This window comes from Muntiacus reevesi, chromosome 2 (genome assembly GCF_963930625.1).
Source record: "Muntiacus reevesi chromosome 2, mMunRee1.1, whole genome shotgun sequence".
In the NCBI taxonomy this organism is placed as follows: Eukaryota; Metazoa; Chordata; class Mammalia; order Artiodactyla; family Cervidae; genus Muntiacus; species Muntiacus reevesi.
Window position 1 is genome coordinate 195,900,661 of NC_089250.1, and position 22,357 is coordinate 195,923,017.

The following is a 22,357-nucleotide window of genomic DNA, read 5'->3' on the forward strand; positions in this document are numbered from 1 at the left end:
GAGTGGGTAGCCTTTCCCTTCTCCAGGGGATCTTCCTAATCCAGGGATCAATCCTAGGTTTCCTGCATTGCAGGTGGATTCTTTACCACCTGAACCACCAGGGAAGCCCAAGAATGCTGCAGTGGGTAGCCTATCCCTTCTCCAGGGGATCTTCCTGACCCAGGAATTAAACCAGGGTCTCCTGCATTGCAGGTGGATTCTTTACCAGCTGAGCTTCTAGTGGTCATCAGTACTATGACATTAGAAGGTGAGGACTGTGGCCTTTGATCAGCTTCTTTCACGTGATATCTAGCATGTGATAGAAGCCCTGTGGTCTCCAGTGTCTCAGAGAAATCAGTCATTTCCCTCAGAGTGAGAAGTAGATATCCTTGGGGAGAATACTTTTTATAGGTGCATTCCCTAATAAGGGAGAAAAGAAAAAAGAAAAAGCTTTCCAATTAAGGGCACCTGCTCCCTTGTAGTAACTGAGGCCAAAATATTTATGCATTGCCATCTGCTTGAGACTGGCATACATTTTTCATACAAGAATATCAGATATATTTTCTCCAGCTTCAACTCTAGTATCATGAAATTTGAATGCTCCTTCCTTGTCAAAGTTTGCTGAGGGCCTGTTGTGTGCAAAATTGGACTGGATCCTGTGGGGTGGGGTAGGGGGGATGTAAAGATAGCCTTGTTTGTGTATTTGTGCTCTGCTGCCTTTCCCCTTGTAGCACATATCACATTCTTTGAATTGACCTTCACGTCAGTAATAAAGATCTAGAAACTTAGTGTGTCTAATGACACACAATTATTATATAGGAATCAGAAAGTGAGGGGAATATTCATTCCCTGCAAACCTGCTCAGTTTTAAAGTTTGAAGGCAGGTACACAAGCTAGTGAAAGATGATATTTGTTGCATATAAAGTGCCTCCCCTTGTGGCTCAGATGGTAAAGAATCAGCCTGCAATGCAGGAGAAACTGGGTTTGATCCCTGGGTTGAGAAGATCCCCAGGAGAAGGGAATGGCAACCCACTCCAGTATTCTTGCCTGGAGAATACCATGGACAGAGGAGCCTGGCGGGCTACAGTTCATGGGATTACAAGAGAGTTGGACACAGCTGAGCTACTAACACTTTGGTTCACTTTCACTTTCAAAGTGTCTTTGCTTGGCAGATGAAGCTCTAAAACTCAGTGGCAATGAAGAGAGATTACAGACAGACCCCAGGAAAGCTGGGTGAGAGGCATTGTATCGGAAATCAATTGTGCCAATTCAGGCAGAGCACCCTTTCCCCTGGTTGGGTAGCTACTGAAAATCTTTTGATATAGAAAGAATAAGAGACAGTGTGCATTAGTAAGGATTCTTTCAATTCCAAGTGGCACAACCCCAGTTCATAGTACTCTGAAGCAAAGGTTGGGGATTTGTTGGCGCTCGCATCTGAAGAGCCTGGGGTAGTCCCAGCATGGCAGACCCAGGAACCCCGAACCCAGACAACCCCAGGAGTTGTCTGCTCTCTCGTGGCTCAGCTCTGCTCTCCCCTGGGTGACTTCAGTTTACAGCTTTCTCTTTCCACATGGTGGAAAGGCTTCCATCCTCTCGACTTAGGAACCCCAGCGACAAGATTGTCTTTTCCCCAGTGGTTCTAGCCAGAGTTTCCAGGCAGAATCTCACGGAACCACCTTGGGTCCTTAGCCCGTAGATATACCAGTCGCTGTGACCGTGGGATGGGATATGCCTGCTGACTGAGCCTGGGTCATGCGCCCACCCTGGCAACCCAGGGTTGGCTGGGTCCAGCTGCCACAAACCTCTTTGTCTGACAGGTAAGTTTGAGTCCTCAAAGACAAATCTACTTTGCTGATTCCAGAAACAGAGAGAATGAGTGCCAGGCAGGCAGAAACAACAGATGGATATCGTGAGTAACTACCCCTGCTACTCTAGGTAGAAATTTTTTCGACCTGAGCAGATTTCTAAGTTGCTCATTTGGTTTTATGGAAAGAGATAAACAAAACACAAAGACAGTGAGTAGGCAGGGCGTGGGGGCTGCTCAGAGCTGTTTATTAAAGAAAAGTATGATTAACTCCTCTTCTGAGTCACAACCCCTTCAGTTCATCTCCACTGCTTGTCCACTGGGCCTTTTCTTTGCTGTCGCCTAACAGGTAATTATTGCTTTTTCTACGAAATGATTAGTAGAAGGAGACAATAGAGTCAGAACACAGTAAAAGTGGATCTGACATTTGTTATTAGTATTTTTTTAAATCCCTGTACTTGTCCTTGGAAGCATCTCCAACAGCTATAGAGAGCTGCCCCTGGAATTTACCGCTCCAGTAGATCTTGCATAATTTTCCTCAAAGGAATTCCTTACAGACATCTAAAAAACACTGTTATCGTTAATCTTCATGACCTCTGGGTATCTGTGGGGGGAGGTGAGTGGTAGAAATCTGTCTTCCTTGGAAGAAACCAGGTCCCAGAAAGCAGCTCCTCTTACAAAGTTGTTTTTGTGTTAAAGCAGCTGTGTGGAATTGAGGTGTATTTGAGGAACTCGGTTTAAGGAAACTTATGATGCTTTGTTTTAAATTCATGAAGTACCTGCCATATTTGAGACCTTTACTTTTCCATTGGACTGTAGAGCCCTGACCAACAACAATGAGTGAAGGAGTCGATGGATTATAGCTTTGTTAGGCTTCATGCTTGTGTAATAAAAAATTTGCTTAAAATACATCAGAATTTATGTCTGCTTCCCTGACTACCCAGCAAAGAATGAATCTGTGTATTTTAACAATGCAACAGTGAAGTCCCAGCTGACTCTCTTACATACCAGAATCTTTTTGCTTCATTTAATAAGTACACCCACATGTGTGTTTATCATTTTTTAGAGAGGAAAAGAATGTCGTATACACTGTCTTGAGAGTACATTTCTCCTTAGTGCTGTATTGATTTGTTCCCTTGGTCATCTGTTCAGAAATACTTTCATTACCTTTGGGAAATTGTGAAGATGATTACTGCAAATGTTGCCCTTTTTTTTTTAATTAAAAATAGCTCCTGTGGTTTTTCTTATAAAAGCAAGATATGCTTGTTGAATAAGAAAATAAATAAACATAAAGAATGAAAGTTAACTTTCTGGACCTCTTTATGGTTATATCTGCCTATATGTATATTTTTAATTTACAAAAATGCATCACACTGTATATGTTATTTGCAACCTGGTTTTCCACTGTCAAGGTTACTTCCTTTTGTTTGGCTACAGGTGGGCATGGAAGTGGCTCCACATCTCAAAGAAAGCCTAAATAAGAACTTCTTTGACTTCCTCCTCACATTCAAACAGGTAAGAGAACACTATCAGAAAAGCCAGTTGATGTGATAGTTACATGATCACAGATTCATAAAACCCAGTTGGTTTTCCAAGTCGAGATTGCCGTAAAGCTCTTTAGATGTGTAAACCCTAGAAAATCGCACTCACGTCTGTTACAGACAATTAAAATGTGTTGATTGTACTGAACAAGCAGAGAGCATTAATATGCATGTGTTAATAAGCAACATCTCTGGTTGATCAGACTTGCTTCTTAGCATCTGCTGGGTCCATTTTTATCCAGTTACTTCTCGTCACAGCACACATTCCCAGAACAGCTCAGCCTGGTGACCTGGGAACCTGTGTGTGTTTTTTTCTAGTTTAAAAAAACCTGAGAAACCAGGCTGTTTCTCTCGGGGCCAGACATGTTCTTTGTTATGTGACTTCCCCTCCTTTTCTGAGTGTTTGTTTGGTCTCCTACAGATTCACGGGGACACGGTTCAGAACCAGCTGGTGCTCCAGGGCGTGGAGCTTCCATCCTACCTCCCCCTGTATTCGCCTGCCATGGACTGGGTCTTCCAGTGTGTTTCTTACCGCGCCCCCGAGGTAACTGCCGGGTGGCTTCAACGTGAAGCTCACTCCTGTCTTCTGTGTCGTAAGGACCCTCACTCCTGAGTGCCCAGTAACGTCACCATCAGGGCCCTTTCACGGTGATTCACTGTTGGGTCTGCTTCTGGGCTCAGCCCGTGTCCTGACTGTGTGTATCCTAAGTGGTGGTTTGGCCTGCTGTTCACGCGTGAGCCCTGGACTCAGGGTGCCTGCGTCTGAACCTCAGCTCTGTTGCAACTGTTGTTACTAAAGCAGAGCTCAAGTCACTTGTCCCTAACCGCTCAGCCTCTTTATCGGTGAAATGGGAGCAGTAGTAATTCCTCTTTTCTAGTCTATTGCGTGGATCCAACAAGACGGTCCATGTACAGTGCTTAGTGGAAGAGGGCCCCACACATGGTGCTTGAATGTTTGTTGTGTCATTGGGATTGCAAATACAATTTTTATATCTGCACGAGAGAACCAGGAAAGAGATAAGACAAAGTGTTGCTGGAGGGCAGAGTTTGGATTGTTTTAACTTATTTTTCTTGCTCAATCTGTTTTTTAACTTTTCGGCAAGTATAATGCCTTGCTTATATTTTAATTTTTGCAAATCCTAAAGTATGAGGAGAAAAATAGGGACATCTTGTATTCACCTAAATAATAGGTGAATTTTTTATTGAGTAAATTGATTTTATAAATCAAATCAGTTTAATAGAAGTTTCTTTGAATACTTGTGGCCATTCTCTCTTATCGTAAGGGTAGTCTCAGCCACCACATGCTGGTCCAGGCTCCCAGGAAGAAGAACCATGAACTTGACTGATTCAGCTGAAGACTGAAACCTGTGAGCAAAACTGATGCATTTGAAAATAAGAACACTTATTCTTTTTCTCCTTAAAGAACAGCAAAATTGGATTAAAAACAAAAAGTACATGTCATAAGGTGTTCTTCCTTTTATTTTAAGTGGCAGTAATCTCAGAGGATGGCAGAAGCTGGGAATAGAGCTTTCCTGGGGAGTAAAACTCTAGGAAATCATTATTGTACCAGAAGAAGTGATTAAAAAAATTAGGTCACCTGAATAATAACAAATTCTGATTCTTGGGGCATTTAAACAAGGAGCTTTCAGTGTCTTATAAAAAAAAATCATTTTCAAACTGTGGAAGAATTAATGTCAGTGTGGAGGGTGGTGTTGAAAATGTGTGTGTGATAAAGTGATACCTAAAAAGCTCTTTGACAGTGGCTGGGATGTGTCCCCCAGAGAGTTGGAGCTGTGTTTGTCTTTAAAGGGCCACACCTCCAGAATGTAGGCATTTATCTGTAGCAGTTAGCAACACACAGGACAGGTAAGTGAGAGGGGGAAGGGAAAATCATCTAGATGAGAAAAGGGAGAAATGCCTTGAGCTGCAAATACCTGACATACGAAATTTCATATTGATATCCCCTCCCTCCCAAAATCAGGGAAAGCCTATTCAAAAAGGCTTTTTGTTGTTGTTTAAAGATAAAATCCCCCCCACCACCATTTATACAATTAAAATTAAGTAAAAAAAACCTTTATGCCCCCAATTTTAGGAACACTTTGCAGAGAAAAGCAGCTGTTTCATAAAACATGCTTGGGGCAATGAAAACATATCCCTTGGTAAACTTACCATTTTCAGCAGCTTGTTGTCTGGGTCTGGTATGGAATCCTATAATTCCGTGCTCAGCTGTGTGATGCAGGTTGTCACTGTTGAAGGAAAGAAGAGGAAGGTGGTAGAAGCTGGGGCATGTAGTGAGGTAGCACTGAGTTCAGATTGTGACTGTGTTGCCTTGGGCTGCTGGACCTCTTTGTGCCTCAGTTTTATCAGCTGTAAAATGGGGCTAATAAATGGAACCTTCTGCAAAGGGCTCTCTTGAGAAGACTGTAATGGTGCACGTCAGCACATGACCAAGAGCTGGTGTGAAAGGCACCAGGCAGATGGGGATGGTTATCATCATTATCTTTGTTCTTCATAGGAAATGGGGCCTGGACTGATTGGAAGGCCAGGAGAAGAGTCAGGGGGCAGTACGGAGGGGTTGAGGGAAGGGACCTGTATACACCGACAGGTAAGAGGCATAGTAAGGAGATGAGCATTACTGGAGAAGAGTGGGGGACTAGGCCGCCTGGGAGTGGCCCAGGCTGCAGAGGTTGTTGATCATTGTGTCATGGAGACCAGGCAGCTCTTGAAAATTTTTGATCAGGGAGATGATTTGCAAAAAGTGGTGCTTGAAGATCAAACTGGCAGAAGCATACCAGATGGATTAGAAGAGTACCAGTTGGCAGCCATGGAAAAAACAAGAGGCAGAATGGATAGAAGAGGATTTTCATAATCAGAAAACATTCTTTAATAAGTGTATATTCATTGGAAAGACTTTGGAAAAGATAGGTTAAAAGGAGAAAAAGAGCCACCTAAAATTCTGTCATGAGTAACTGGTCATTGTTAACATTCTGGTGCATTTTCTTTTTAATACTTCTCTCTCCGCTTTCACTCTTGCTTTGTTATTACAATTGTATTTTGCCCATGAGAAAATTTTCCCATATGCCTTTATGATGCTTTTCCCTCACTTAACATTATACCAAATGCCCGTTGTTGGGAGAGTTTTGTGACCTTTCAGGAAGAGAGTAGAAGGCAGGGTTGGTTGGCTGTGAAGAAATGGAGCATGGAGTTGGGTCAGAGATGCTGCTGAGCTTGGAGCCCTTAACACAACGGCCTCTTTCTGAGGCTCCCTCTGCGCTGCGCCCCACAGGCAGCCCTGGTTCTGTAGCACTGTGCTGGGCTGCGCTTCGCAGGTAGTTCTTTTTTTCCAGCTCCGTGTCAAGCAAGTCAGTTGGTGTCATTTTTCTAACAGCGTTTGCTCACTTCGTGTCTCTGTGTCATTGTGATAATTCTCAAACATTTCAGACTTTTTCGTTTTGTTTGTTTCGGAGATCAATAATCAGTGATCTTTGATGTTACTTACGACTCACTGAAGGTTCAGATGATGGTTATCATTTTTTAGCAATAAAGTGTTTTTTAATTATCGTGTGTGTGTGTGTATGTATACACACACACACACACTTATTTTTAGACATAATGCCATTGCACATTTAATAGTGTACAGAGTATAAAGCATAATTTTCATATATACCGAGAAACCAAAAAGCTTGTCTGACTTGCTTTATTGCGATGTTTACTTCATTGCAGTGGTCTGGGACAGAACCCGCAATATCTCCAGTGTCTGCCTGTCTTAGTTATCTCACCTGTGTCTGTGCTCGGTTGTTCACTCATGTCTGACTCTTTTCGACCCCGTGAACTGTAGCCCTCCAAGCTCCTCTGTCCATGGGATTTTTCAGGCAACAATACTGGGGTGGTGGGTTGCCATTTCCTACTCTAGGTGATTGTTCTGACCCAGGGATTGAACCTGAGTCTCCTGCATCTCTTGCAGTGCAGGTGGATTCTTTACTGTTCAGCCATTGGGGAAACCCGGTTACTTTGCTTGGGCTATGTTAATTCACTCTCAGAGCTTCCCCAAGCTAGGTGTTGCTATTATCCACATTTATAGATGATGCACCTGAGGTTTAGAAACTTGTTACAGTCACACAATTAGAAGTTGTGTAGCCGTTTTGAGAGTGACACTGAAACCAGCAGATTTGTTCCCTTGACTACTTTGCTTTAGACTTTCTTTCTAGGTCTCTCCTGTTAACTGCTATACTGTTAAAGTGAGACTTAAACAAATTGACCCATGGGACTGCTCCTCCAGTGGTCTGACTATTAATATAAGTTCAGTTCAGTTCAGTCACTCAGTCGTGTCTGACTCTATGTGAACCTATGAACTGAAGCATGCCAGGCTTCCCTGTCCTTCACCAACTCCCGGAGCTTGCTCAAACTCGTGTCCGTTGAGTCAGTAATGCCATCCAACCATCCCATCCTCTGTCATCTCCTTCTCCTACCTTTGATCTTTCCCAGCATCAGGGTCTTTTGCAGTGAATCGGTTCTTCGCATCAGGTTGCCAAAGTATTGCAGTTTCAATGTCAGCATCAGTCCTTCCAATGAATATTTAAGACTGATTTCCTTTAGGATTGACTGGTTTGATCTCCTTGCAGTCCAAGAGACTCTCAAGAATCGTCAGCAACACCACAGTTCAAAAGCATCAATTCTTCAGCACTCAGCTTTCTTTAAGGTCCTGCTCTCACATCCATACATGGCTACTGGAAAAACCATAGCCTTGACTATATGGACCTTTGTCAGCAAACTAATGACTCTGCTTTTTAATATGCTGTCTAGGTTTGTCATAGCTTTTCTTCCAAGGAGCAAGCGTCTTTTATTTCATGGCTGCAGTCACCATCTGCAGTGATTTTGGAGCCCAAGAAAATAAAGTCTATCACTGTTTGCATTGTTTTCCCATCTATTTGCCATGAAATGATGGTACCGGATGCCAGGATCTTAGTTTTTTGAATGTTGAGTTTTAAGCCAACTTTTTGACTCTTCTGTTTCACTTTCATCAAGAGGCTCTTTAGTTCCTCTATGTTTCTGCCACAAAGATGGTGTCACCTGTGTGTCTGAGGTTATTGATATTTCTCCTGGCAGTCTTGATTCCAGCTTGTGCTTCATCCAGCCCAGCATTTCACATGATGTACTCTGCATATAAATTAAATAAGCAGGGTGACAATATACAGCCTTGTTGTACTCCTTTCCTGTTTTGGAACCAGTCTGTTGTTGCCTGTCTGGTTCTGATTGTTGCTTCTTGACCTGCATACAGATTTCTCAGGAGGCAGGTAAGTCGGTCTGGTATTTCCATCTCTTGAAGAATTTTCCACAATTTGCTGTGATCTACACAGTCAAAGGCTTTGGTGTAGTCAGTAAGGCAGAAGTAGATGTTTTTCTGAAACTCTCTTGCTTTTTCTGTGATCCATCGGATGTTGGCAATTTGAACTCTGGTTCCTCTGCTTTTTCCAAATCCAGCTTGAACATGTGGAAGTTCAGTGCTCACATACTGTTGAAGCCTGGCTTGCAGAATTTTGAGCATTACTTTGCTAGTGTGTGTTTGAGTGCAACTATGCAGTAGTTTGAGCATTCTTTGGCATTGCCTTTCTTTTGGTTTGGAATAAAAATTGACCTTTTCCAGTCCTGTGGCCACCGCTGAGTTTTCCACATTTGCTGGCATATTGAGTGTTGCACTTTAACAGCATCATCTTTTAGGATTTGAAATAGCTCAACTGGAATTCTATCACTTCTACTAGCTTTATACTAGTGATGCTTCCTAAGGCCCACTTGACTTCGCACTCCAGGATGTCTGGCTCTAAGTGAGTGATCACACTATCATAGTTATCTGGGTCATCAAGATATTTTTTGTATAGTTCTTCTGTGTATTCTTGCCACCTCTTTTGAATATCTTCTGCTTCTGTTAGATCTATACCGTTTCTGTCATTTATTGTGCTTATCTTTGCATGAAATAGTCCCTTGGTATCTCTAATTTTCTTGAAGAGATCTCTAGTCTTTCTCATTCTATTGTTTTCCTCTATTTCTTTGCACTGATTGCTGAGGAAGGCTTTCTTATCTCTCCTTGCTATTCTTTGGAACTCTGCATTCAAATGAGTATATCTTTCCTTTTCTCCTTTGCCTTTCACTTCTCTTCTTAGCCATTTGTAAGACCTTCTCAGACAACCATTTTGCCTTTTTGCATTTCTTTTTCTTGGGGATGGTCTTGATCACTGCCTCCTGTACAGTGTCACAAACCTCCATCCATAGTTCTTCAGGCTCTCTGTCTATCAAATCTAATCCTTTGACTCTATTTGTTACTTCCACTGTATAATCATAAGAGATTTGATTTAGGTCTTACCTGAATGGTCTAGTAGTTTCCCCTACTTTCTTCAATTTCAGTCTGAATTTGACAATAAGGAGTTCATGATATGAGCCACAGTCAGCTCCCAGTCTTGTTTTTGCTGATTATATAGAGCTTCTCCATCTTTGGCTGCAGAGAATATAATCAATCTGATTTCGGTATTGACCATCTGGTGATGTCCACGTGTAGAGGCTTCTCTTGTGTTGTTGGAAGAGGGTGTTTGCTATAACCAGGGCATTCTCTTGGCAAAACTCTATTAGCCTTTGCCCTGCTTCATTTTGTACTCCAAGGCCAAATTTGCCTGTTACTCTAGGTATCTCTTGACTTCCTACTTTTGCATTACAGTCCCCTATGTTGAAAAGGACATCTTTTTTGCTTGTTAGTTCTAGATGGTCTTGTAGGTCTTCATAGAACCGTTCAACTTCAGCTTTATTGGTTGGGGCATAGACTTGGATTACTGTGATATTGAATGGTTTGCCTTGGAAACAAACAGAGATCATTCAGTCATTTTTGAGTTTGCACCCAATTAATGCATTTCAGGCTGTTTTGTTGACTATTAATGTAAACTGCCCTTTAAAACGTTCTAAAATGCAATTTGACTAGCAATGCAAATCTAAGACCAGTGTTGGTCATTGATTAATCCCTCTCAAGCATACATGTGTGTTGTTTTCATTCTTTTGAATTAGGGAAGAAACCCCAGAGAAAGGTAAATAATAGGAAAAAGTATAAACAATTCTCCTTTTAATGTCTGCAATATAAAAGTTCTTTTTATTCACATTGACATATTTTATTCCTTTGAGACTTAAGCCACATTAACTCTGGATTACAGGAAAGAGGTTTTATCTTTTAAGATTAGTTTATGATTTTGCCTACTGTTTACATGTTTGTTTCATCTAGAAAAACAATGAAAATATGATACATGTATTATTTAGTTTACTTTTTAATGGAGCAATAATTGTAAAGACTGATTGTAAGCACATTTACTTATTAAAAGTAGAATTACACATCTCTAGAGCAGTCTGGGCTGCATATGAGTGTATCTTAGCTTAGAAATATGTTATTTTTTCAAGATTATTTTAATTATTTATTATTATTTTCTTTTTTGCTGAGTTGTGGCATGTGGGATCCTAGTTCCCAGATCAGGGATCAAACTTATAGCCCCTGCAGTTGGAAGTGCAGAGTTCTAACCACAAGTTCCTCCCCTGTTAGAAAACATAAATGTGTTATTGACCCAACTTTTTTCTTTTCCTGTACTTCTGTAGTGGGTGAACAACCCTAATCTGGAGACAACTTTAGATATGGTGGCTATGCAAAGTGAAATATGTTAATGAAATATCACAAAGATGTATCCTTCCCCCCCCCCCAAAAAAAGGTACATGAACAATCTGGTGAAACAGTCTAGTTAATTATATTAATATTATACCAATATCAGTTTCTCTGGAGAAGGCCATGGCACCCCACTCCAGTACTCTTGCCTGGAAAATCCCATGGACAAAGGAGCCTGGTGGGCTGCAGTCCATGGGGTCGCTAAGAGTCAGACACGACTGTGTGACTTCACTTTCACTTTTCACTTTCATGCACTGGAGAAGGAAATGGCAACCCACTCCAGTGTTCTTGCCTGGAGAATCCCAGGGACGGGAGAGTCTGGTGGGCTGCCATCTATGGGGTCGCACAGAGTCGGACACAACTAAAGCGACTTAGCAGCAGCAGCAACAATATCAGTTTCTCAACTTTGACAATACACTATAGCTATGTAAGATGTCACCATCAGGGAAGCTTAGTGATGGGTAACCAGCACCTGTACTATTCTTGCAGTTTCTTATGAGTCTATAGTTGATTACAAATAAAGCATTTCAAAAACTTCATCAATTTGGAGCAGTTTGAAAAATAACGTTATAAACATGGTTGTGAATTCCTTGGGCATTATGAGTACTAACATGGGAGGAGGGAGACCCATGCCATTCTTGAGCAAAAAAGGCAAATTGTCTCTCCATATTAATAGTCCATATAGTGAGTATCCATTTTTGTAAAACAAGTCTTCTACAACAAAAGCTATATATTCATAGAATATAGACAAAGGCCTTGAAAGATTAGACACCAAATGTTGACACTGATGATCCTTAGCAAGAGGGAATTGGGAGTGAGGGCATGCTTATTTAATTTTGATACATGATGGTATTGTTTGAACTTCTGTCCAAAGGCACTTCTTATTTTTATAATTTTTATAAAAAGCAAATATACAACCAAATAAGTGTAGGGTCCTAATGAAAGTTCAAGTTCTGATGTGTCTGTAAATATATATTCTGAGCTGCAAGTTTTTCAGTGTTTTTATCTCAGCCAACACGAGGCTTGTTTCGATCTCAAACTGGTTTGAACTGTTGTTCCTCTTCTTCTTGCCAAAAGTAGTCAATCCTGTCACTTCTCTGGAAAAAAAAAAATTAATAACCGCTAATAGATCTTCCTGGAGTCTATAACCATTTGGCTCTTTGGACACTAGGGTAATGACAATGCAGCCTTTTTTTTTTTTTTTTTTTCAGCCTTTTTTAAGTTATATTCTTGGATGCATTTTTAATGTGTTCATCTCCTGTGAAAAGAGAGCTTTTAAGGCGTTTGTCTTAATGGCCAGAACATTTTGTCCGTATGTTAGCATCTGTCCTGTTCTGTCTTTTCAGAAGTGCTGGACCAAGGTTTTCTCATTCATTTGTGTATGTGTATATGTGTGTGTGTGCATGTGTGCACATGTGTGTGTATGAGATAATAAGCCGCCCAAGGGCATGTATTTCTGTCTTGATTTCCTCACTGCCCTATTCCCAGTCTAGAATAATGGCTTATTGTTAGAGACCCTGATGCTGGAAAAGACTGAGGGCAGGAGGAGAAGGGGACAACAGAGGATGAGATGGTTGGATGGCATCACTGACGTGATGAGCATGAGTTTGAGCAAACTCTGGGAAATGATGAAGAACAGGGAAGCCTGGTGTGCTGCAGTCCACGGGGCAGCAAAGAGTTGGACACAACTTGGTGACTGAACAACAGCAGTAACATTGCTGTTACCTCACAGGCAGGTGTTGAATGAGTGGTTATTTGTGTGTGTTGAGGAGTATCAATGTGATCGTTATAAGAACATCTCTTTTTCAGCCTTCCCAGGAACCACTTTGATACTGTTCTTCATGAATGACTTTTCAAATATTGAATCCCCTGTGAATGGGTTAGGGAGGCCTTTTGTGACATTGTCAATCTTATCATCAGTTGGGATGCTTTGGCTGCAAGGAACACTTAACTGGCCCTACAAAGATAACTTGAAAAACAAATGAAGGCCCTGGGCCAGGCAAGTTCTGTTCTCTCTGCTCTGCCGTCACCAGATAGCAGCAAAGTGGCTATAGCCATTGCAGGCATCATGCCCAGACATGGCAGAATCCAGAGGCAGGAAGATGGGGAGTCTTCAGTTCCTCCAGTTCCTATTTGAGAACAAGAAAACTGTGCTCGCTTCGGCAGTACAGATACTAAAATTGGAACGATACAGAGAAGATTAGCATGGCCCCTGTGCAGGATGACATGCAAATTTGTGAAGCGTTCCATATTTTTAGAAATCGAGTGATTGTTAAGCAAATCTGTACACAAAAATAAAACTATAAAAATAACCTATATCTAATTATGAATTAAAAAAAAAAAAGAACAAGAAAACTTTCCTCTAAGCCCCCATCTCAGTAGCAGGAAATCGGTCATGTGCCCTGTCTAAACCTACCACTTGCAAGGGGAATGAGACCACCGTGATTGACTTGGGCCTGTGTTAGTTTGCTTAGTATGTTCAGGCAGCTGTAACAAAACATCACATAGTGGGTAGATTATAAATAACAGAAATTTATTTCTAATGGTTCTGGAGGCTGGAAGTCCAAGATCAGGATGCTCTCAGATACAGTATCTGGTGAGGGCCTACTTCCTGGTTCATAGATTTATCTTCTGGCTGTGTGCTCACATGGCAGAAGGGACAAGAGAGCTTTCTTGGGCTGCTTTTATAAGGGCACTGATTGCATTTATGAGGGCTCCATCCTTAAGACCTAATCACCTCCAAAGGCTCCACCTTCTAACACCATTAACTTGGAGTTAGTGGATTCAGATATTAGCAGGCTTCCATGATAGACTGAGTGTCTTTAAACAACAAAAATTTATCTTCTCAGTGTTTTGGAGGCTGGAAAGTCCAAGATCACGGTGCCAGCTGGGTTGGTTTGTGGCAAGACTTTTCTCCTTGACTTGCAGACCCGTCTTCTCACTGTGTCTTCGCCTGATCTTCTCATCTGTGCATGTGTGTCCCTAGCCTCTCTTCCTCTTCTTATAAGGACAGCAGTCCTATTGGATTAGGGCTGCACCCTTATGACCTCACCTGGTATTAATTAACTCCTTTAAAAACCTTATCTCTGAACACAGTCACATTGCAGGTTAGGGCTTCAACATATGAATGGAGGGAACATAATTTACTTTAGAACAGGACCCAACCTGATTTTTGTTGGACAAAGACAGAAATCTGAATAAAATAAGGGTTCTGGGGTGTTGATAGTATCCCCACAGTCAACAATCACTTTAGTTATTCAGGGACACCAGGACATGGAAGGACACAACTGAAAAGAGTGGAATTGCACTAAAAAAGACTCATTTTATTTTTGATGTCCAGGGCAGACTTGGGTACAGATCTCATTTCTGCCATTTAGTAGGAAGTGGTTCAACCCAGCTGAGTTTTGGCTTCCTCATCTGTAAAGTAGGGATAACAGACATGGTGTCAAAGGCCATTGGGAAGAGTGAATGGGAAAAGACATAAAAAGCACTCCAGTGAAAGTAAAAATCACTCAGTTGTGTCTGACTCTTTGTGACTCTCTGGCCTATACAGTCCATGGAATTCTCCAGGCCAGGATATTGGATTGGATAGCCTATCCCTTCTCCAGGGGATCTTCCCAACCCAGGAATTGAACCGGGGTCTCCTGCATTGCAGGCGGATTCTTTACCCATTGAGCTACCAGGAAAGCCCAGTGCCTCCTGCTGGGTGCCTGGTGAGTGCTCAGTGTCAAGGCTATTGTTATCAGCTCTTTTGTCTTGGGATTGACCTTGTCTGTGCCGTTTGAAACTTTCCCCAAACCACTGCGCTATGGGATACTTTTTTCTATTGATTTTCTTAACAACAAGAGCTCTTTTAAAGATGCATAATTGTCTTAAGATAGCTCTAAAGCCATTAATAGTATTCCAATGAGTAAAACATTTATTTTCTTTTGGGGAAAAAAAAATGCTTCAAAATGTACTTGAGAGGAAGTGTAGTGAAGAGCATGGCCTTTGATGCCAGACTTCCCAGGTCACGTCCAACCCACCATAACTAGCCATGTCATCGTGGCCCAGCCACGCCACTGTTCAGTAGCTTGGTTTCTCATCTGTGAAGTGGGAGAACTGAGAGCCTGCCCCATAGGGGTTGTGAGAAGTGGGAGCATGACTGTCAAGTGCTTCTCCCTGTGACTGGCCAGCACCAAGTACTGGCCCAATGTTTGTTACTCATTTTACTTAGAATTCTACAGACACCTCATGAAAGGGAAGGAACACTGGGGTCTAGAAGAGGTGGAAAGTGAAAGCGAAAATCACTCAGTTGTGTCCAACTCTGTGCAACCCCGCGGACTGTACAGTCCATGGAATTCTCCAGGCCAGAATATTGGAGTGGATGAGCTGTTCCCTTCTCCAGGGGATCTTAGGAGAGGTAGGGAGCAAAGCAAATTTCATTCTCACTGGTACCCTAGAGCATGAGTGGTACCACTCTCATTGTCCTGTAGGAATCTGCAGGTGGCATGGTACCAGCTATATCATCTGCCTACAGATGAAGAAAAGTAGTTGGTGAGACTGGATTTGAACCCAGTGGTGTGTGAGAACAGGGCCCTAGCTCTTACCCATTATACTAAATGCCACAAGAATGAACTTGTTTTCTCCTCCATCCTCCCCATCCTACCAAGCACTGAGAATTATAGAAAATGGTATGTAAATGACCACATTTATTTTAAAGTATTACTTTGCAAATCTGCTCATGAGAAGTGTTACTTTAAATCCCCCAACTTGATAGTTTTTTTTTTTTTTTTTTAATTAGGCTCTGCTAACAGAGATGATGGAGAGATGTAAGAAGCTAGGAAACAAGTAAGTATTTTGAAATTCATAAAGCCTGTGTTTGAAAATAGAGTCAGTTGCTTTTTTTTTTGAGCTTGGCATGCTTGCACGGGCAGGAGGCCTACAGAGCGGCAGGGTAGTACCTGACCTCACGAATGCTGCAGTCCAGTTGCCTGGCTTCTGATATTGGCTCCACTCTTTCTTAGCTGTATGACCTTGGGTCACTTGCTTTGACCTTTCTGTGTCTCCCATCTCTTCATCTGTAAAATGGGTATAATAGCAGTGCTTTCCCTGTGGGGCTGTGAGAAGTGATAAAGTCAGGATAAACTGGAATTCATGTCTTCTAGGCATAAGAGATTTCTCCTCCATTCTCCTTTCAGTGGTAGGTGAGGAGCCTGGAGCGGGGTTTGTTCACCACTATGTCCCTAGGTCCTAGAACAGTGCTTTTCATAAGAGACATGGATATATATTTGCAGCTTGGATCAGTGTTGTTACTTAATGTTTAATTTTATTAGTGCACTGAAGGCTCCCTCTGTTTCTTCTGTTTAAATGGATTTGATTACTTTCTTATTTACCATCCATCCATTGATCTGTGCACCCATTCACTCATCCATCCACCCATCTTTCCATTCTTCCAGCCAATTGAATACTTATCAAGCTCTGAATATGCATAAAACACTGTGTTAGTCTATAGAGGTTGCCTTTTTACTGCAACCTTTTTTTTTTCCCCAACGCTACCATTAAAGGGCTGTCAGTCATCTTTTCTAACAGCATACATCCTAAAATGAAAGCGACTTTCTTAAAGGGAAGCTCTGCTGACGTGGGGCATATGTGTCTTGCAGTGCCTTGCTGTTGAACTCTGTGATGTCGGCTTTCCGGGCCGAGTTCATTGCTACGAGGTCCATGGATTTCATTGGCATGATTAAGGAGTGCGATGAGTCCGGTTTCCCCAAGGTAAGCTCTTGACTTCATGCTTGGTGGAGAACAGATAGGCGGTGTTTGCCTGACAGTTCTCCAGGGAGAGAGAGTCTGGGGTCGGGGGCAGCTCGGGCCAACAGGAAAACAGGTGAAGGCTGTGTTTCTGAAGAGTGCGGAGGAAGGCAAGTTAGCGACTGGGATTGTGAGACACATGTAATTGCTGAGAGTCAGGCCTCTGTGAGTCCTAAATCTATCCAGTTAGCTCACTATGAAATATTTAGGAAAAACTTTGGTCTTACATCTTTAAAACTATATCATCATCCATTAATTATGAAAAACTTTGTCTAGGAGAATAGTATGGCCCACAGATTGGACCAGTACGCAGAGCTAGCTCTTCATTCCGACCCTCTCAGTCTAACTTGTATAAGTTTGTGGTAGAACTTCAGAAAAGGGTTGTTGGAAGATTAACCTTAAGATAGGCCAACTATGATAGCCTTTTCCTTTATTTTCTTAAGTTACTCTGATTTTGAATCTCTGAGATCGTAATGTTTGCTATATTTCTTAGCATCTCCTTTTTCGCTCCCTGGGGTTAAACTTGGCCTTGGCTGATCCTCCTGAGAGTGATCGACTTCAGATTCTCAATGAAGCTTGGAAAGTTATCACTAAATTGAAGAACCCACAGGTGGGTGACAGTTTACACCTTGTATTGACTGCTTTGTGCCCAAGTAATGTAGTATGCTCTTTCTTTTAAAAAATTTCTCTTTCAACTAATCATCCTTGTTTTTTTTTTTAAAAGAAATCTTCTTTTAATTGTATTGTTTGTCAACCTATAACGGAGAACTTAAAATTTTAAAGGTATATTTCTTGATTTTTGTGTCCCTATTATGTCTTACTCTTGTGGCCTTAGATGAGCAAGAAGTATAAAATTATGAATACTTGAAACTTGAAAAGACCCATAGCTCTGTTAAGAGCATTCTAAGTGCAGCAGTCTATAGCAGAGTTGACCCTTGAACAACATGGGTTTGGACTGCACAGATACACTTACATGTGGAGTTTTTCTTTCAGTGGTAAATACCTTGACACTATATAACCTTTGGTTGGTTAAATCCACAGAAGTGACATTTCAAATACAGAGGAATTATGGATACAGAAGGCTGACTATAAGTTATACATAATTTTTGACTGCATAGAGGGTCAGTGTCCATAAATCCTGTGTTGTTTAAAGGTCAAGTTGTATTTGGATTTTAAAAAAACAATTTATTGAGATAACTCTAAATTGAAGATCAGCAGTCAAACCGGTAATTAGCAAAAGGGAGTTCCAGTTTCCATCCCTTGAATGGACAGCGGAAGCATCTTTCTTCCCATACTTCTGACATAGGAAGTCTTAGGAAGATGAACCAACTGATTTTAGTTGCTATAATGCCTGTAGTGCTGGTCATCGTTTTGCAGGTTTGGGTTTTATGCCTCACTTCCTTTTAGGAAGCATGCCAGCAATTTATGTGGCTGCCATCAGGGAATGGTATTGGCTGTCTTTGTGGCCAAACTTCACCATACTCTGCACCCTCTCCTACGTCCTTGTTCATTTAGCTTGTTGTGACAGCATATAATAGACTGTGTGGCTTCTATACAATGGAAATTTATTTCTCACAGATCTGGAGGCTAGAAGTACAAAATTGGGGGCCAGCATGGTAGGTTGGAGAAGGAAATGGCAAGCCACTCTAGGATTGTTGCCTGGGAAATTGTGTGGACAGAGGAGCCTGGTGGGCTACAGTCCATGGAGTTGCAAAGAGCCAGACATGATGTAGCAAATCAACAACAACAAAGCATGATTGGGTTCTGATGAGGATCCTCTTCCAGGATGCAGACTGCCAGCTTCTCCTTCTCACATGGCAGAAAGAGAGGGAGGAAGACCTCTCTAGGGTCTCTTTTACAAGGGCACTAATTCCATTCACAGGGTCTCCACCCTCATGACCTAACCACTGCCCAAAACTCTTACCTCCTAATATCATCGCATCAAGGGCTAAGATTTCAACATATACGTTCAAGGGGGATATAGACATTCAGACTGTAACACAACGAGTAAGTGAATATGGATGTAGCATTTGATTGGATCATTTATTGAGAAGGAAATATTAAAATGAACCCAGTTATAAACCCCTTGCTGGGGACTTTGCTGGTGGTCCAGTTGCTAAGACTATATGCTCCCAATGTGGGGGGCCCAGGTTTGATCCTTGGTCAGGGAACTAAATCCCACATTCCGCAATTAAAAGATCCACATGCTGCAACTAAGACCTGGTCAAATAAATACATTTTAAAATAAGCCCTTGTTAATCACCACATTTATGAAAGTGTATTAAGAACAATGGTATAATTTAGGAAAATTAGGAGCTTATTTACAAAATTGTCTACCTATGTTGTGCTCAGTCAGTCATGCCTGACTCTTTGCCCCATGGAGTATAGCCTGCCAGGCTCTTCTGTTCATGGAATTTTCCAGGCGAGAATACTGGAGTGGGTTGCCATTTCCTATACCTATTTTCAGCAGAATCCTTGCTAAACTCCAGCTATTGAAATTCTCTGTTTAACCTAACTGATTCGCTAATGAAAACAGCTTATTTAGGATATTTAAGTTAAAAACCTCTGGGCCTCTGGTTCCTGTACTTCAGGACTTCAAAGCAACCTTGCATCAAAAGCTCATAATAACAATTTTCTTCAGTCTTTAACTTCATACTCTCCTTATTAAGTCCTTGTTAGCATTCCTGTTAGACCTTAGAATATTCCTGTCTCTTCTTGTGTGAATGAGAGTGTTTTCTCCCCTCCCCTTTCTTCTTTCTTTTCTGTGGAGTGTCAGAACAGAAGAGGTATCCGTGTAGATTCTATTTTTCCTTTGTTTTTCCTTGGCAGCGCCTTGTGACACGTGGGATCTTAGTTCCCTGACCAGAGTTCGAACGCATGGCCCCTGCGTTGGGAGCCTGGAGGCTTAACCGCTGGACTGCCAGGGAAGCCCGGATTCTATTTTTCCTTGGCCCTTTTCTCCCATTTGCGTGTTTTCTGGAGCAGACAGCCTTACTAAGTTGGTCATCACCGTTTCCATAACCATCTCATTATCTTTTCTATTTGAATCTAACACATCCTTTCTTACCTAAAACCTTTCTGCTTTCTTAACCCTTTTACAACATATATACATCTCCCCTCTCTAGGACAAATGGTTTCTTTTTAAAGGCAGGAGGCCTGTTTTTTCTCAGGACATTTCAAGTGTCACATCTTAAACAATGCTTGAATTTTCAACCAGATCCATGGTCCTTGAGACGTGATGATAACTGTTTTCTCTGCTGCCCCGCAGCTCTCCCGTTCTCCAGGTGGGGCAGAGCTTCCTAGATTTCTGTTTTGGCCCAAGTAGTGATTCTGGAATGAAAGTCTAAATTAGTTTCAGGCAATTTATATTTTCTCATCTCACGTCTCAGGGGTAGAATTTATTAATGGGCCAGGGTTTTCTGTACATGACTCTTGAAATCGCTATCAGTAGTTTCAGAGCCCTTAAGGAATTTGTGCATTATGAGTTTTTGCCATAAGGTCAATTGTAAAGCCGTTTTTGCTTTCTCTTTGTAGGACTACATTAATTGTGCTGAAGTGTGGGTGGAGTACACCTGCAAGCATTTCACGGTATGTGTACTGTGTATTGTCTTTGTGGTATTGTGTCCTGTGTATTTTTTTCATGTTCATAATTGTGAATAAGTCTAGCATAGACCTTTATGAATTTTGTGATGCTAATTATCCTTAATTTATGAAAATTGCACCCTTTATAGTGTAATGTAATGAGGTATTAATATGTGAACTATAACAAAAAGGTTCACACTTACCTGTAACTTTGGGAAATACTGCTTTTACAGAGTTAAGCAGATTTTTTTTTTCCACCACAATACACCTTAGATGCTTATTGTTAAAGTTCTTTGTGACTTTCCATGGAAGTCTAGTCAGCAGTGTTTCCCAAACATATTTGATTTGCTTGTAATTTAATTTTTTTCTAAGCAAACAAAGATGCTTCTTTCCCTAGACCCAGACTAGAAGCCCAGTTTGGGAGATAGTGGTCTTGTCAATGAGCAGAGACTTTAGAAGCAGGTAGAAGTGGTTTCAAATCCTGTTGCCAGGTGTTTATTTTAATCAACTTTAAAAAATATTGAAGTTTAACCTAGATGAAGAAAGCTTACAGAAACAGTTAAGTTTGCTGTTCAGTGAATCTTCACTGATACACCCAGGGAATCATGGTCCAGATAAAGAAATAACTTCCCATCCCCACCCCAACCTGAAGCCCCCCATACTTCCCTCTCAGTCATGACCTTGGAAGTTGAACATAAATACCATCTGGCCTCTTAACTCCAGAAATGGGTTTTGCCTCATTTTGAGCATTATTGTAAATGTTAGTCTGTTAATTTTCTCTCTGTCATCCAGTTTTTGTTTTTTGGAAACTTCTAGGGTATGATGTCTATTGTACTCATTACCCAGAAGTGACCAACTTAGGACAAATGCTGTTTCATTTGTGCCTTACCCCTTCTCCCCACCCCTGGATTATTTTGAAGCACAGCTTAATCATCGTGTTTTTCCAGCCACTATTTCAGTGTATAGCTCTGATGTAGAATTTCCTTTTCTGAAACAAAATCTCAATATATTATCCTAACCAAGAAAATTAATTATCTTTTAATACCATTGAAACTTGATAAATATTCAGATTTCCCCTAGCTGTCTCATAAGTTTTTCATACTTTGTTTGTTCAGTCAGGATTAAAATGGGCTAGCACATATGTTGTAAAACACTTTTAAATTCGAGTCCTTTTAACCTTTAAGTTCCCTCTCTTCCCCTCTTTCTTTCCTTCCTTCCCTGTTCCTCTCCTTTTTTACTCTGTTATTTATTTATTGGAGAAATCGGGTCCTTTGTCCTGTAGAGTTTCCCAGTTTGGACTGGCCAGAGGCATCCCTGTGGTGGTGTTACAATGTTCCTCTGCCTCCTGTGTTTCCTGTAAATCGGCTGTTAGTTCTGGAGACAGGAGACTTCATTAGCCTTGTATTCGACTTTCTGACACCATGGGTGCTGGTGTGTTGCTTCTCCTGGAAGGCTCATGGTATTTGGTTGTTTCTCCATGACATGAGCGGCCACCAAAGTGCATTCATCTCATGGTTTATCATGGGTTACAAAATAGTGATTTTCAGAGTTATTATCATTTCTCCTGTATTTGTTAGCTGGAATATTTGTGTTGATATAAAGAGAAACTTTTCACACCACATATTTGGTTACCCTGAGGTACAGTTTGTGCAGAAAGGCAAACTGCTCATTTTTGTCCTTGTTACTCACTAGTTTTTAGAATGAGTCAATCCCCTAGCATCCCCAAAGGTGACCAGTGAGTAGTAGTTGCTGTTGGTATCTTTAGGGACTCTTGGGTTGAAATATATTTGCTGTGTATCAATCCTTGCAGTTGTATTATTCTTACTGATGCTCAGTGGTCCCACCTTTACCCAGTGAGTGCTTTATTAGGTTGGCTTCTGAGTCCTGGCGCATTCTCTGTAGTTCTTGATACCTTCCTTGCTTCCTATATAAGGTGCTCCAGCCTCCCTTGTACTTTCTTATCCCACATTTGAA

General features: G+C 41.4%; 1 protein-coding gene and 1 non-coding gene across 3 annotated transcripts in view; both read left to right on the top strand.

Moving 5' to 3' along the window:
• VPS35L (VPS35 endosomal protein sorting factor like) overlaps positions 1-22,357 on the top strand; it is a 140,324-nt gene that overhangs the window by 53,519 nt on the left and 64,448 nt on the right. For both annotated transcript variants that reach the window (XM_065924431.1, XM_065924430.1), the window contains exons 13-18: positions 3,221-3,298; positions 3,746-3,868; positions 15,795-15,841; positions 16,654-16,765; positions 17,295-17,411; positions 20,336-20,389. In XM_065924431.1, coding sequence (XP_065780503.1) covers positions 3,221-3,298; positions 3,746-3,868; positions 15,795-15,841; positions 16,654-16,765; positions 17,295-17,411; positions 20,336-20,389 — 531 coding nt within the window. The remainder of the gene's footprint in view (positions 1-3,220; positions 3,299-3,745; positions 3,869-15,794; positions 15,842-16,653; positions 16,766-17,294; positions 17,412-20,335; positions 20,390-22,357) is intronic.
• LOC136162075 (U6 spliceosomal RNA) lies at positions 13,162-13,267 on the top strand. Its single transcript, XR_010661925.1, has one exon. It is a non-coding gene; the product is annotated as a U6 spliceosomal RNA (small nuclear RNA).